Source organism: Pseudorasbora parva, chromosome 14, assembly GCF_024679245.1.
Source record: "Pseudorasbora parva isolate DD20220531a chromosome 14, ASM2467924v1, whole genome shotgun sequence".
NCBI lineage: Eukaryota > Metazoa > Chordata > Actinopteri > Cypriniformes > Gobionidae > Pseudorasbora > Pseudorasbora parva.
This window is the reverse complement of record NC_090185.1, coordinates 21,243,977-21,260,153: the sequence shown is the minus strand read 5'-3', so window position 1 is coordinate 21,260,153 and position 16,177 is coordinate 21,243,977. Positions and strand designations below refer to the sequence as shown.

General features: G+C 38.2%; 2 protein-coding genes across 2 annotated transcripts; one reads left to right on the top strand and one right to left on the bottom strand.

Moving 5' to 3' along the window:
- Positions 1-617: 617 nt before the first annotated feature.
- nphs2 (NPHS2 stomatin family member, podocin) lies at positions 618-5,778 on the top strand. The gene is made up of 8 exons (XM_067415845.1): positions 618-1,105; positions 1,187-1,290; positions 1,398-1,470; positions 2,069-2,151; positions 4,946-5,149; positions 5,227-5,282; positions 5,354-5,432; positions 5,512-5,778. The coding sequence occupies exons 1-8, from the start codon at positions 796-798 to the stop codon at positions 5,776-5,778; spliced, it is 1,176 nt and encodes a 391-aa protein (XP_067271946.1). The 5' UTR covers positions 618-795.
- Positions 5,779-6,024: 246 nt separating this feature from the next.
- On the bottom strand, positions 6,025-16,168 carry axdnd1 (axonemal dynein light chain domain containing 1). Its single transcript, XM_067415844.1, has 25 exons — positions 15,813-16,168; positions 15,043-15,215; positions 14,869-14,972; positions 14,677-14,779; positions 14,506-14,591; positions 14,362-14,418; positions 14,091-14,199; positions 13,174-13,295; positions 12,944-13,084; positions 12,070-12,174; positions 11,831-11,951; positions 11,631-11,732; positions 11,396-11,562; positions 11,158-11,227; positions 10,825-11,059; positions 10,527-10,743; positions 9,664-9,757; positions 9,047-9,246; positions 8,878-8,959; positions 8,680-8,781; positions 8,505-8,606; positions 8,274-8,387; positions 8,096-8,187; positions 7,886-8,016; positions 6,025-6,167 (listed from the first exon to the last, which is right to left on the bottom strand). Exons 1-25 carry the CDS (start codon positions 15,904-15,906, stop codon positions 6,043-6,045), a joined length of 3,048 nt encoding a protein of 1,015 aa, XP_067271945.1. The 5' UTR covers positions 15,907-16,168; the 3' UTR covers positions 6,025-6,042.
- Positions 16,169-16,177: the final 9 nt, after the last annotated feature.

The window sequence follows — 16,177 nt, the reverse complement described above, 5'->3', positions numbered from 1 at the left end:
TATACTTTTACTTTTTAACAAATACTTTCCATTTTATCTTAAATGAAATAAAACTATGCAAAATGTGCTAAAACTACGGGAGCCAGGTGTTAAAAAACTAAATATAATTTTTTTGCCTGAATATTTTTTTAAACAAATTATATTACTTGCCAGTTTATAGGTCTATTTTGCAACAAAAAAAGTTAAGACTTAGCAACAACAACAAAACATGATACATTTAGCCAGATTTAGATAACAGGCACACAAAAATTCTCACTTTGTATTTATTGATTTAGGTGTGTGTGTGTGTGTGTGTGTGTGTGTGTGTGTGTGTGTGTGTGTGTGTGTGTGTGTATGGATAAATGGATGGATGGACAGCAGACAGACCGATGCTAGCTAGACGGACCGACAGATAGATGGATGGATGGACTAGATAGATAGAGAGATAGATAGATAGATAGATAAATAGATAGATAGATAGATAGATAGATAGATAGATAGATAGATAGATAGATAGATAGATAGACAGATAGACAGATAGATAGATAGATAGATAGATAGATAGATAGATAGATAGATAGATAGATAGATAGATAGATCATTCAGTGAACATGCTAATTATTAGACTTACATTCAGTGCATCTAACACAACTGTGTAGGAGGTCACCACTGTGAAAAATTCATTAGAAGAGTTCAAACACTCCCCCGTCATCATGAACCTGCACAGGCCTACAGAGATCCTCCCCTTCTGGACACAGGAGCTGAGCAAACACCAGATGAAACCTCACAGCAGACGCTCCTCTCACTGACCAACAGATGCTTCTCACCGAGATGGAGAAAAGAGCAGAACCATCTCATCATTCTTCTAGACCTGGACGGACAAAAAGGGAGCCATCACCTTCTGCTAAAGAGAGAAAAACAAAAGCACCCAAATCTGTCAAGCTCCAAGAGCCCCACAAAAGAAAAGAAAAGCCAGAAGTGACAGAAGAAGAGGAAAGTGGTGAATCCAAAGAGGCTCAGATCATCTCCAGCAGCACGGTTGTAAATGTAGACAGCGTGAGGGAGCGAATTAAAGAAGATCGAGAGGAGTTATTGGGGTTATTGGAGACCGAGGGACCTGGAGAAGGTGAGTTTGGATAAGAGAGCATCTCAAAAAAGATGGAGAACTTGAGTTTGTCTGTCACTCATCATTCATTTTTCTCGAAAGGCTTGAAGAAGAGATACTTTGGAGTTTGCGAGCTACTGCTCATCGTTTTGGTCCTGTCTGTGGTGATCTTCTTCTTTCCTATTTCAATCTGGTTCTGTGTGAAGGTATGCTTTTAATTTTTGGGATGAAATATTACAAATCAACTCTGTACATTTCCAATAATTATAATGTATAACGGTAATTATATATAGGCAAAATTGTTTATTTGTAGATTGTGAGAGAACATGAGAGAGCTGTGATATTTCGGTTGGGGCATCTATTGCAGAAGAGACCCAGGGGCCCTGGTAGATTGCATTTCAACACTTTTACATATAGTTTATGTGAAGAATTTACAATACAATTTTTTAATAATAATTTTCATAATTAATACATCTAATTAAAAAAAATATTATTAATAATTAGTGCCATCAAATTGAAGGGGTCATGCCATGGATTGTTTTTAATTATTTGAATATGTTCCTTGTTTCTTGAGGTTCACTTATAATGTTTTTAATGTTTTTTTAGTGTATATATATATATATATATATATATATATATATATATATATATATATATATATATATATATCGATTAATCACATTTAACATAAAATTTTATGGTAAATGTGATTAATCGATTTCACAGCATTAATAATAATTAAATATTTGATTTTTAAAAAAAGTATGCATTTATCATTGTTAGTTAATTTCAATGCTAATATCAGCATTTAATTGTTACTTAAATATTTTTGTGTTAATATTAATAATTTAATGATATAATTTTTATATGACATTGTTTTTTATTAAATTTATTGTCATTAATATTCATAATAAATAATTGTAACATAATTTTAATAATTCATATTTGAGCATTTTATTACATGCATGTTTAATTTTTCTGCAGGGCTGATGTTTTATCTCCCATTTTTGGATGTGTGCCATGTAGTGGACGTTCGTCTGAAAATACTGAAGATCCCTTCTCACACGGTACCGTAATAAATAATCCTCCATATTTTCGGCATGTGTAAGTTTGCATTGTATTTTTTGAGGCAACCTCTGAGTCATTAAATGATGCACTCTAAAAAGCTGACTATGACAAATACCATCTGACTGACGCATTTAAGAAAACATGAGGGAAGCAGTCGGTCAAAGAGTAGCTTAAAAAAACACCTTTAAGTCTCTAGACTGGGTTTTTGTGTAGCTCAAAGAGTAGTTCTAGCAACACCAATGTCATGGGTTCAAATCCAGGGAAAACAACTGATAAAATGTAAATGTGTCTCTTGAGTTGCTTCCCAGACAGCAATAGTGTTGGCCCAGATTCGGGCCACATCTGGTATGTGTGGATTCAATGCGTACCGGATGTGGGCTGGATCTGGGCCGACACTATGTTGCTGCCTGGGTTAGGATAAAAGCATCTGCTGAATGAATAAATGTCATTTTACCATGGTCTTTTTGTATACTCAGTTCTGATAGGCTGGTTGGTGTACAATAAAACTGTTTAATGCACAGGTAATTCCAAGTCAGTTGAATCAATATTAAATGCATAATATGTATTTTTCGTCGCTAGAGGTCGCTTATTCAAAACAAAGCTTTTATTATGACACAGATGACCGCTTCTGCTTCTTCCTGTCATGTGTATGTGGGGTAATGCAGCACTGTTGATCATGTTAAGCCCAGTTTCCACCAAAATTACCCAGAACGATTCACTGTCGCACAGGAACTGCTGTTGTCCTGCAGTTTCCATCACGGTCTAAAGTACCATGAAGATTAGTCCGATGACGTAGGACTGTGCGCAACTTTCCAGAGCCCACTGGATTTCGTCCTGCGCAAATAAACGTAATAAAGCCTGAACCTCGTCGTCGGTCCATCTGTCGTATTTTTTTTAAACTCCATTGTTGATTTGAAATTCAATTTGATTTGATTGTTGTTGATCAAACTACTCTTACTGCACGCACCACAACAGACTTTTAGGTTGAAATAAAATGCTACGTGAGCTCAACCAATCAGCGTGTTCAGCGCCAAGTCCCACCCCCGAAAGTTCCTTAACTTTGAAAAAGTACTCTCTTGCAAGCAGGGCTGTTTTGAGGGGGAAATCTTTACCCGGAACTTTATTTAGACCCCGGTTCCTGCGGTCGAAACACACTGAGTACCAACCCAAAGCCCCAAGTTCCTGGGGAAAGTTTCCGCGGTGGAAACGCAACTTTAGATACATTTGAGTGTGTTGAAAGTTATATTATAATGCTACTTTGTGCGTTTGCTCAGGGTCTTCTATAACACTTGTTTCACACTGCATTGAGCTAGATCGATATTAGGCATGGTCCATATTAGTCTTCTTCTTCTTCTTGGCTGTTCCCTTCAGGGGTCGCCACAGCGAATCATCTGCCTCCATCTAGTCCTATCAACTGTATCCTCTTCTCTCAGACCAACTACCTTCATGTCCTCCTTCGCTAATCCATAAACCTCCTCTTTGGTCTTCCTCTTGACCTCCTGCCTGGCAGCTCTAACCTCAGCATCCTTTTACCGATGTATTAACTCTCCCTCCTCTGAACATGTCCAAACCTGGAACAACCTGGCCTCTCTAACTTTGTCTCCAAAACATCTCACATGTGCTCTCTGTTGTACTCATTCCTGATCCTATCCATTCTCGTCACTCCCAAAGAGAACCTCAACATCTTCAGCTCTGCTACCTCTAGCTCTTCCTCCTGTCTTTTCCTCAGTGCAACGGTCTCCAAACCATACAACATCACTGGTCTCACTACTGTCCTGTACACCTTTCCTTTCATTCTTGCTGGTACTCTTTTATCACACAATAGACCTGACACTTTTCTCCACCCATTCCAACCTGCCTGCACACGCTTCTTCGCCTCTTTTCTACACTCCCCATTGCTCTGGACTGTTGACCCGGAGTACTTAAAATCCTGCACCTTCTTTACCTCTTCTCCCTGTAACCTCACTGTTCCACTTGGTTCTCTTTCATTCACACATATGTATTCTGTCTTGTTGCGACTAACCTATATTCCTCTTCTCTCCAGAGCAAACCTCCACCTCTCTAGACTTTCCTCCACCTGCTCCCTGCTCTCACTACAGATCACAATGTCATCTGCAAACATCATAGTCCATGGAGATTCCTGTCTGACTTCATCTGTCAGCCTGTCCATCACCACCGCAAACAAGAAGGGGCTCAGAGCCTTGATGTAGTCCCACCTTCACTGTGATGTCCACTCACCTTACCACTGTCCTACTGCTCTCATATATCCTGGACCACTCTAACATACTCCTCTACCACTCTGACCTCCTCATACAATACCACAGCTCCTCTCTTGATCAGTTTCCTACTTGTCTAATAAAGCACATAATATATTAAAGTCTTTGGTGTCTCCATGGTTTCTCATGCCGGTTGAGAGAGATAATTATTGCTAATAAATCCTATAATTCATTCATTCATTCAAATGAGTGTAGTCTTACTTTATCTCTGTCTGATTCAAACCAGGCTGAATGCTGGATCTAACAAGCCATAACTGGTGAAAATAACCGCAAGTTTTACACTTCCGGTCAAATATTGTGCTGCAAACATCAATAACAGCTTTAAGTTGTCCACAGCTTGTCCTTTAAAGCCCCATTCACACCGCCAGCAACACACAGTGACAAAGAACAAGTCAATAGGATTTTTTCCGCTACTTTTATCGTCCAGCAAGAAAACTGCAAGCCTGAAAAAGAATAAAACACCTCTGTTTTACAATCTTTATGATTTCAAATATCATTCATGTTGTTACATCCTCAGGTGGTGACCAAAGATCTGGTGTGTACTGAAGTGAGTGCGGCGTGTTACTATCGTATTGAGAATGTGTCTGTGTGTTATTCATCCCTCGCCGGTGTCCCAGACGTGTTGCAGACTCTGACCCAGGTCTCTGTTAGAGAGATACTGGCCCATCATGCCTTCACTGACATTTTGCTGGACAGGAAACGGATGGCCCAGGAGGTTCAGGTAGACCTCAACAGATACAACACCTCATGAGGGTTTACAAATAATACGTTTTTACAAAGTTTCCATTTGTCCAGCAGGTCACTTTAGATTCGGTAACCTGCAGGTGGGGAATCAAAGTGGAAAGAGCGGAAATGTAAGTACGTCAACAATTAAACTCCAAGGATGTTCCATGAAGTTACTCATAACAAATGTCTACTGTTGCAGAGAAGAAATCAGTCTTCCACCCGAGCTGCAACACAACTTCGCAGTGGAGGCCGAAGCGAGACGTCAGGCACAAGTCAAAGTAAGAGCATGGGGTTCAAACCTACAACCCTTCAGTTACCAACCCAGCTCTATGACCACTGCGCTTCGTTGTATCACAGGTGATCGCGGCGGAGGGAGAAAAGGCGGCTTGTGAGGCTTTGAAGGCCTCTGTGGAGTCTCTCTCTGGTTCTCCGCTGGTCGTGCACCTTCGACTTCTGCAGCTCCTCCACAGTCTGCGCTCGGAGCAGCCCGCTGTGGTCCTCAACATACCTCCTGATGTCCTGACCCAATCCATCGACTTCGCCAGTTTGAACCGACCTGCTAATCAAAGCCTGACCACGGGTGACGGCTCTGAAGATGGTATCAAAGACTCACCCATGATGTAAAGACAACGTGATTTTCAGTGTTTACAGTTTCACACGACTAATATTTGCGTAGATGTATTGGTGCTATATCGGTTCCTCTATTTTTACATTTAGATTACCTTTGCAATTTCTAACGCTCACTTAAAGTTAATCTTTAAAAAACACTAAATCTAATCTTATTCATTAATGATATGTGCAATACAAGTACACTTCAAAAACAGATATGTCTATTAAATACTTTATTATTTTGCCCCACATGAGCTACAGTACGATTTTTATTCACTTTTAGTGCTTCTTGGTGCCTCTGGACAGTTTTGGGCTGGCTTCAGGTTTCTGACTTCTTGTTTTCTGAGCTTCAGAAGTTGGGGTGTTGGGTGTTTTGGGTGCTGGGGGAACCTTTTTCTTAATTACTGTAAAAAGATAGATAGATCAGTTCATATAATATAAGGCTACACAATAAATCGCAATAAAACTGCACACAATTTGGCAAAGGCTGTGATTATTTAATGCGCAGCTTCTCAGTGAAATACATCTGTGATCAGTTGCAAGCTGATGTTTGATTGAAAGATGCTTGACACATGTTGCTTTTTCAGCGACTCAAACTCAAACTATGGACGTAGTGTCTGTGACGTCACCCATAGGATCCCGATAAGCCGTTCTGAAGCTTAAAGTAGGGGCGAGCTGGGCGTTGCCCTCTTGCGAGTGAGGCATCGCGTGTCACTCCCGGATAACAGAAAATGGGCAAAAAGGTGTGTGGGGGGTGATTTTTTTTTAAGTAACTCATTGGTTTACACTTTATAAAGCCTTAAAGTTCTGCATTATTAAGGGCGTAACCACTTTGATTGACAGGTGGATAGCTATTTATCCGCTATCTATTAGTAATCCTGTCACCTCAGCTCCGCCCACGTCCCGCCTCTTTGCCCATTTTCTATTATCTGGGCGTGACGCGCAATGACGCGTTGCCAAGATGGCAACGGCCAGCTCGTCTCTACTTCACACTTCAAAACTGCACCTCAAAATCCTATGGGTGACATCACAGACACTACTAGTGTCCATTTTTTTTTTTTTACAGTCTATGGTTTAAACATGGCAATTGTTATTTTAACATATATCATTTTCAGGAGTAAAATGTTGTTAACACTCTGGTACTGTTCGTGTGTCAGTCAAAAATTACATTTTTTTTTTTTTTTCAATGAAATTGTTATACTATGTTTTATTTTAATAATGTTTTTTTTAACTAATATTTTGAGTTTTTAGGAGATTTTATGGTACTAAATTATATTTATGCAGTGGTTATTATCCATTTATTCACTTTTTGAGCATGGACATGGAAATTAAATTTCAACTATAATGGTCATAAATTTTGAATTTGGAGCACAGACTTAAGTTTGGTCTCTTTGGCAGATTATTTTTTAAATGGAAGTTTAAAAAAGTGAACTTGAAAAAAAGTTATACAATTTTACATGCATTATTATGAAAAATGCACAAAAATATAATTTTCAGTTTTTATATTAGATATATATTTTACTAAACAAGAAAATCATAATTCTAAACAACCTGGTGTATCAAATTGGAGGTTGATATCTTCAAAAAAGGCTGCATTGGAAATGAATGGGAGATGAATTTCACCCATTAGAAACATTTGGTAATGTATTTTTTTCAGGACAATTTCACCTTTTTGAAACCTTTACCAAGTTTCAAAAACTTTACCAAGTTTCGTACCATTCCGATGTAAAAATGTCAACAACAAAATATTTTCAAAATTGACTGAAAAGCACCAGAGGGTTGTGTTACTTCAAAGCCCATTTAACGACTAAGACGAAAAAGATCTCCCAACACAATTTAAGGTGTGGTCACATCTACCATTGTTCGGCACATCCAATCAAAATATCAATAGGAATCTACATGATTGAAAATTTTGGGCAAAAGATTTCCCCCCATTGTTCCCCACAAGTTTTGCCACATTGACCAACAGAAAGCCGCTTGATTTGAAAGTTACTTCTGTGTGAGCAGTGATTCATATTTGGTTACACTTTTGACAATGGACCTTTGTGCCCACAAAACATGTGACCGCACCTTTAGTCTTGCTCGGTATCTGAAGCGTAATGTTAGCCTCTGACACACTTACACTTGGTCCCCACACTGGGCCCTGCCTGTAGCTGTGTCTCCAGATCGTGTATCTTGTCCAGAGCTGCCTGCAGGTCTTCCTCTGCCTTTAACGCTCGTTCCTCCGCACTGATAGCTCTCGTCTCTACCTCTCTGGAAAATATAGCTCATGTAGAGAAGAACTATGGGATCTCATTCAAGAGAAATTTAAGTTCACATTGCTAATACTTACAGAAGCTCTAGCTGAAGAGTTCTCACTGTTTCTAATGCATTGAAGGCATCCTGGGCATTTTCAGTGTGAGGAGAAAGCACCAGTTCTTCAGTCTAGAAAAGATTATGATTTTGATGATCAAAGCTTTACACTATGTAGATGGGAAACTGAACACATGGAAACGATACGATATATTCACCCCTATAAATTGGATGGTGTCCTCTCCTAAGTTCTTCTCAATGATAATGCCATCATGACCAATTAGCTTAATGATTGAGTCATCTTTATCATGACTGCTGGCCTTTTCATTCCCCTGTGGAGGTGATTTGGCAGCATTTAATTGTCTTATTGAGTGCTAATACATTGGATCAATCCAGCGATAAGGCTAGCAAGCAAACAGCTTATATAGAAATAGTGTTAGTTACTGTACATATTCATCAGCTCTTTGGAAAGAATAAGGCCCAATGGCATCTTTAATAGCTGGTTCCTCTTCTTCTTCTTCTTCGGAAGGTTCCTCTGGTTGTTGCTCAAGCTAAGAAGATATACAAGGAAATTATTCTTAGCATAGCTGTATTCTACCAGAGAGTCCACGCTGATGCACTCACAGGCTGTGTTACAGTTTTTCCAGACAACTGCAGCTCTCCCAGACTTCCCTTCACATCTGACAGAAGTATCCGGCAGGCCTCCACCCACTCATCACACTCTTTCTGAACAAACACAGTGCACAAGACACACTCTGTCAATCTGCATTGCTACTCAAGAAAAAGATCTTAATGGAGATGATCAGAGGGATTGCTGAGCACCTGTAATTTGGGTAGTTGGTTCAACTCATTCTCTGTGTCAGTTGTGTTCTTCCGTATCACCTCCACAACAGCCTGACAAGAGCTGCAGAACAAGTTGTGTAATGAATTTCAGCTTAACCACAACCAGCTAAGATGTATCCTCTCAAGATGTTAAGTTTAGTGAGATTACCTTGTGATATACTTGGAAAAGTAGTCAATCTTCCCAGAGAGGTTCCTAGCATCCTCCTCTAGCTTCTCAACAGACACGTCCACAATGATGTTCAGTTCTGGTGTTGGAAGATACGGTTCTTGGTCATACGAATGGACTGGCACCATTAGTAGCAGAAGGTCCACCATCCAGCGAATTAGCTTAGTGTGAAGTGAAGTTACCTGCCAACACAAGATGTGAGAATTACTCATGGCTTGGGACAGGGGCATCCAGTCCTGCTCGTGGAAGTCCGCCTTACAGAAGAATTTCATTCGAATCCTAGGTCGAATCAAGGTGTTCAGGAGGATTACTCTAAATGTCTAGGGCTGCATTTCCCAAAAGCATAAGTAGATCATAGAGACCACTGGCTTACAATGTTTTTGGGAAAAGCAACTGTCCTGCTCTAAGCCATGATTGATGACACTGGTGTTGTCAAACCCAGGGCTGCATTTCTCAAAAGCAATCAAATTTGGCTTATGAGGCTTTTGGGAAACCTAGCTCAGGTCAGTAAAACTCTGCAGGAAGCATGACTTCCAGGAACTGGTATGAATGCTCCTGACTTGGGCATAAAAGAAATACTACACAGGCCTGAGATGTACCTCATCACGAAGCCTCATATTTTCACAGTCAAAAAAGTTTTCTTGAGAGAACAGGAATTCCTTCATTGTCTTGAAGACATCATCCAATTCAATCCTGTCACAGACACATATAAGGAAATTGGACATGGTCCACCCAGAAACATGACTGAAGTTTTGTGTGTTTCATGTATTCTGTTCCAAGTTTCTGCCCAGATTGTTCCAAATCAGTCACTTATGACTTTTCGGTTACAATGCTACCTTTAAGCCCGGGACACACCAAGCCGATGTTAAACACACTTAAAGTACTAAGGGCGACTGTCAGTGTCAACTAGCATGTAAATAAATAGCTATCTATATCAGCAGGTATCATTACTCTATTTTCGCCATTCAAAAAGGGAAACTGTAACGAGGACTGTAGATATACAAACTATAAACAAAGCATTGCTTTCTTACCATTTTGAATATGAATCATGCAGAATCCGATCACTTTCTTCATTCCAGTCAGCTCACATTATTATGAAAATATTCATGCAATCGAATGCTCTGGCAAGGTGATGTAAAATTATAATAGCCTTGTGTTTGTACAATCTTGACTTCTTTGCTTGCTTTCATCACTTTTGCTATTATTCTATTGCATTGATTCGTTCGGTTAGCTGAACAGCCAATCAGAGTTCTCTCATCCTAACACAGATTCAACATGCTCAGGTATAAAACTTAGTTAATCCAACTTGAGCTGAAAACACTAAGCTGACCGACGCTCAAAAATGGCCCTACTTGGTGTATCCCGGCCTTAAGAAAGTAGCTTCCAATTTAGCAATAGACACAAAGGTCCTCACTAGGTGTGTCAAGAAAGCTATAATGTTTTTCCCTTGCATCTTTCTTACTTGGTCTGGGGTTTCTTTTTAGCCCTGTCTCGTTCTAACTGTGTGCTGTCCACAAGCAGAAGAGCCTCCTCAGATAGATTCCTCATGTTGCGGAAAGCTTCTTCCAACATAAGCGAATCACCCGAAGACTGCTTTTCTGGAAGTCCACTCAAGGGCTTTAACCTTCTCGACCAGAACTCCATAGTTTCAATAAGCAACATTAGCGTTGCGTGAATACCTGCATTAACAGCCAAGAGAAAACATTGATATCCATTGAAAAAAAAAGTATATGTCAGGAACCAAAGGACTTGGTTCTCACCACTTTCTCCATTGATACGAATTCCCAGTTGATTCAGGAGCTCAGTGATGGTCATTGCCAGCTCCCTCATGGCCTCCTGGCCTTTAGGTGGCACTCCATTTGGCCCAGGGTGCCTCCTAAAAAGCTGGAGGAAAACCTCAATCCAGGACTTTTGTAGGTTTGCCAACATTTCAAGTGTTTCCTGACCAGACACTAGGTCCTCTCCTCCATAACGCTCACAATGCTGTGTCAACACCTATAGTTGGAGCATAAATAGTTGTAATTTTTACATGTAAAGTGGAACAATTTTACAAAGATAATTGAGAAATAAATGTTTAAAAAAGGATTGCTAACCTTTGACCATTGCTTCAGGTCTTCAGACAGCTCGTCTTCTGAAGACTTATCAACTTTCATGTTAGGATTCCTAACAAATCAATAAAATAACATTATATATATATATATATATATATATATATATATATATATATATATATATATATATATATATATATATATATATATAAAATGACTTATTAAATGACTTTACAATCATAAAGTACAAAGAAAAAAAAACTATATTTTCTACACTGACCTTGATTTGTCTTCATAAAATTTGTACCACTTGACAACATAAGCGTTGATAGATTTGATGGTCTTGAGTTGGTTACTTTCAGCCTTTCTGAGATTCTTCATGAAGTCAGTCAGTTTATCTTTCCATCGGCTAGTCAATTCCCTGATATGGAATACATCTTCTGAGTCCTGTGGAAAAAAAAACATGAATATGATCACCTGTCAAGCCTGGACAGACTGATACAAAGGGTTTTTACCTTCGTTGTTAGGAAACCAACGAAACGATCAGCAGTCTTGGCCCAGGTCTGCTCACTAATATTTAGCCGTCTGACCAGATGAAGTTTATTTATCTTTACTATCTGAAAGAAATATGCGAGACATTTACACTCAAATATTATAAATTCTTTCAATATGAGAGTCCAAATTAGTGAATTGTGCTTGTTATCTAAAAGATCACCTTGACTGCAAGACTGTAGGTGGCTTTTCTCCAGAGGTCACTTTCATCATATAGCTGGGCCATCTGTCCTTCAAGTCTCTTCCTCTGCAGCTCATAAAGATCATGGTACTCTGCTACAGTGCTGCAGAAAATTAATGTCATTTCAACCAGACAGATGCTAGTTTTCAATGAATCAATATGAATCTGTAGTAAACCCTTTATTCACACATATAAAGTGGTTTAATGATTAATTCACACACTTTGCATTGTGTTGGGACTCCTCCATGGTTTTAGCAAGCTCCTCTCTGGTTTCCTCCACCTCTTTGGACACAATCTCATCATGTTGTTTCAAAGAACTCAGTTCCCTTTTACAGGTTAAATATACAAAAGGTTGAAATGAACAAAAATCACACAGTTGTGTTTAAAGGAATAGGTCACCCAAAAATTACCCCATGGGATTTCCTCATCCTCAAGCCATCCTAGGTGTGTATTCTTCTTTCAGACGAAAACAATCAAAAAATGTCCTTTATAATGGCAGTGAATGCGGGGACAATATTTTTAAGCCCAAAAAAGTGCATCCATCCACAGAAGTAATCCCTGAACTGACGTGTGACGTATTGACAAACGCGAACACAGAGGATGGAGCAAAATAAAACACTGGTCACAAATTAAAAGTCTAAAATGAGAATTTTTAAAGAGAAAATGTAAAAGGATTTTGATATAAGACAAGAGGAGCTTTAGTTTGTTGCCCAGCACTATTTTTTGAACCGTGAGAGGCATTAAATCTAACCTCTCTAAACCCTTTTGAAGTAGACTGTCTGCCAGAAGCGACTTATTTTAGTTTATAAAGTTTTAAATATGCACAATTTTCTTACACAAACCCATCGAGTCACTTCAGAAGGTTTTATTAGCCATGTGGATTACTTTTATGATGGATGGATGCACTGTTTTGGGCTTCAAAATCTCGTCCCCCATTCACTGCCATTATAATTCTTGGAAGAACCAGAATTTTTTTAACATAACTCTGATTGTATTCGTCTGAAACAAGAAAGTCATATACACCTAGGATGTCTTGAGGGTGAGTAAATCATGGGGTAATTTAAATTTTGAGGTGAACTATCCTTTTAAGCTTACATATTAAGTTTTGTAATGGAGCTTTTAAAGTGAATGATCTCTTCAGTGAGACGGCGGTCTAAAGCCTTCTGCGCTAAGGTTTCTGTGTGCAGACCCTTCACCTGCCGTGGGATACGGTCGAGTAGAGACACATATCTCTGCCTAGACAAGTGAAAGAGGAAGTGAAGTTACTCTCTAATGAAAACACAGAGAAGGAAATAAAAAGAAAGAGGTAAACCAGTGATGGAGACCTGAGCTTGGCGAGGAGCTGACCCCTCTCGGCACATTCAACGCTGACCTGGCGGATTAGCTCATGGAATACTATGTTGTAGATGTTCTGCTCAGTTCGAACCAGCTCCAGTAAATTTTCAATCTGAAACAAGATACATATTCTATGAAGATATACTTTTGTATTATTGTAAATCATGTTTAATCATAATTGTGAAAATATTATTCTTAACTTACAAACCTACATGAATCTGAAAACTTGTATTTACTTTTACCATTAAAAACTAGCATGCAAGAGTTTGGCATTTTGGTGACTATAGTTTAGTTTTGTAAATCATTACTTATAAAATACCTAACAAAACAAAATGAATGATTATTTATTCATTCACTCATTCAACGACATTTTTTTTACACTTAAAGGGGTCATGCCATGGATTGTTTTTAATTATTTGAATATGTTCCTTTAATATGTTCCTTGAGGTTCACTTATCATGTTATTAATGTTTTTTTAGTGTTACATACATATACACATACATACTTGCAGAGCAAATCTAAATTTGACAAAACATCATGAAATAATTTACAGTTTGTAATGCAGCTGCTGTCAGATCCAATACAGTTAGTTGGCTTTCACCTAGTAATTTGCAAACCATTACACTGCCTCGTTCACAAAACAAAAACGGCGTATGGTACGATGATCTGTAACCATTCGTTGATTCTTGCTCTGGAAGGCAGTCATACGCAATTGTATTTGCCCCTGCGACATCAGAGATGCCACTATATGAAAACAAGCTGTTTTGGAGCTTGATTAAATAAATGCTTTGTTTATAATGATGAGGATTTTTAAAGCTACGAAATGGCATAAAGACTTATATGTCAAAAAAACACAGCATATTTGATTTCTCATGTCATGAGCCCTTTAAAAACCTTAAAAACTAACCTGAGAGAGTTCGGATAGCTCTTGAAACTCTTGATCTACACCTGCTTTTTCCAACATTTTGTCCATCACCTTCATTAACTGCATCACCTCAAGACGGCTGTTTGGTTTCCTAGTGGTTGTTTAGAAAATATAATATAATATAATATAATATAATATAATATATATATATATATATATATATATATATATATATATATATATATATATATATATATATATATATAAATAAATTAACAAATTTTAAATAAATAAATATGTTAGAGCAACTTGCATTGAAGGAAAGACTCTTAGCTTCTCCTTGTCATCTTGCAGGAGAACTGTGAATTTGCTAAAAATAAATAAATACATTCTAATAAAAAATCAAATCTATTTGTAATACAAAAAGATCATTACTGACCAAAGCAGACTCACTTACTCCTCATAGCACTGCAGTCCCTTAAGGCCTTTGTTTTTTATGATGTGATATTCTTCTGGGATTAAAGTTTCCAGTGAACTCACGTCCTTCCACCCAAAAACAACATCAAGTTACAACATGTACAAAGACACTGTGTGTGCATCAAATTCAGGTTATTCTTTAGTCACTTGCATTGTAATCTCCTTGAAACTGAGCAGAGCTTTGCTCGGCCATTGGTGGGAGAAACACTCGGTCCCTCTGAGACTCCAAAGCATCACAGAGAAAGGATATGTCCCTGTTCAGATTCAAACAAACGCAGTGAGCTAGAAAATGTCTCTGCATTATGGATAAATGCATGCGTTATGTGTAACAATTAATTCCAACCTTCCAGCTCCAGTCAGAGAGGTCGGCTGGTTGAGAAAGTATTGGTATGTCTTGCGTCTAACGGGATGGTGCCACACAGCATCCGGGCGGTGCTTTAAACATACCTGGTGAAAGAGGACAAAAGAGCTGATTTCGTTACTAGAAACAATCTGAAAGGTAAAATATGCCACAAACCTTGAAGTCTTTAGGAGTTTTGGTTAATCTGAGGGGTCCGAGTCTGTCTTGAGGACATGTGGTGGACATTAAAGTTGCAAGGAACTCGTCTGGAATGAAATCGTTATGCGCTTGCAGGCTGCTTCCGTCTTTTATAGGCGTCCTCTCCCTTACCTGAGGAAGCTCTGTGGCCACTAGAGATGAATATCGTAAATAAATAAGAATAAGAGAAAAGATTTGGGATGTGGCATATGTAAATGAATATTGGGAAAGATAAAAACTAATTTAGTGATATTACATGAATAAATATACGCTATTAAGAAAAAAGTTGTGGCAAGTAAACATTATAAACAACAAAGTATAAAGCTGAAATGGAAAAAATAAATAAAATTAATGAATAAATATTAAGAAATACTATAGTATATTAAATGAATCTAGTAAATACTATAGTGTTTTTGAACCATACTATATTAAAGATTTAGTAAATTGTAGTATATTATAGTATTTACAACACTTTGTTAATTTATACTACAGCATAACTGCATAATAGTCAATTGTTAAACTATAGTAAATAGTGAGATATTTTACAATTTTCTGTAGTATAGGCTAGGCCTACTTACAGTAGTAATTACTAGAGTAATTTTACTATATTATACCATAGTATTTTCATGTGGGTAAAGTTGGTAATGATTGTGGCATTAAAATGAACACACAAACAAATAAATATTAAGTCTAACAAAGAAAAAAGTGAATGATGCAATTATTGATCATATATAATCGTGTTTCCTCACTGTTATTGACAGCAGTAGTCGATCTCTTCGTCCTGCGACTCTCGGATTTTCCTCCATCCGGAGGGGACGGGCTGCACTTGACAGACACCGACATATTGAAGCCGTCTAAACTCGCTGGAAACTATTTACACACGAATAACCACAGAAAAGACGCCAACGCGCGAACACAAACTTGCTGTCGTTATCCAGACAACACAGAGACGTTGACTACTGTGCACAGACTGCTACTATGCAGCTAATAAAAGTTTGTTGCCATGGACGCGTCGCGTGTCTATGTAACTTTCCAGTTACAAAATAACACTCGAGAGACGAACCTAAGAGAATACTTGACAAATCGGCTTTTTTATTCCCTTGCTAACAATACG

Excerpts from the sequence above, each read along its gene's own strand:
- nphs2 (XM_067415845.1), top strand. The coding sequence starts at position 796 with ATGCTTCTCACCGAGATGGAGAAAAGAGCAGAACCATCTCATCATTCT. Across the intron at positions 1,106-1,186 it reads GACCGAGGGACCTGGAGAAG|GCTTGAAGAAGAGATACTTT; the intron begins GTGAGTTTGGAT and ends TTTTCTCGAAAG. Across the intron at positions 5,283-5,353 it reads AAAGTGGAAAGAGCGGAAAT|AGAAGAAATCAGTCTTCCAC; the intron begins GTAAGTACGTCA and ends CTACTGTTGCAG.
- axdnd1 (XM_067415844.1), bottom strand. The coding sequence starts at position 15,906 with ATGTCGGTGTCTGTCAAGTGCAGCCCGTCCCCTCCGGATGGAGGAAAA. Across the intron at positions 9,247-9,663 it reads ATATGAGGCTTCGTGATGAG|GTAACTTCACTTCACACTAA; the intron begins GTACATCTCAGG and ends TTGTGTTGGCAG. Across the intron at positions 8,782-8,877 it reads ACCAACTACCCAAATTACAG|AAAGAGTGTGATGAGTGGGT; the intron begins GTGCTCAGCAAT and ends GTGTTTGTTCAG.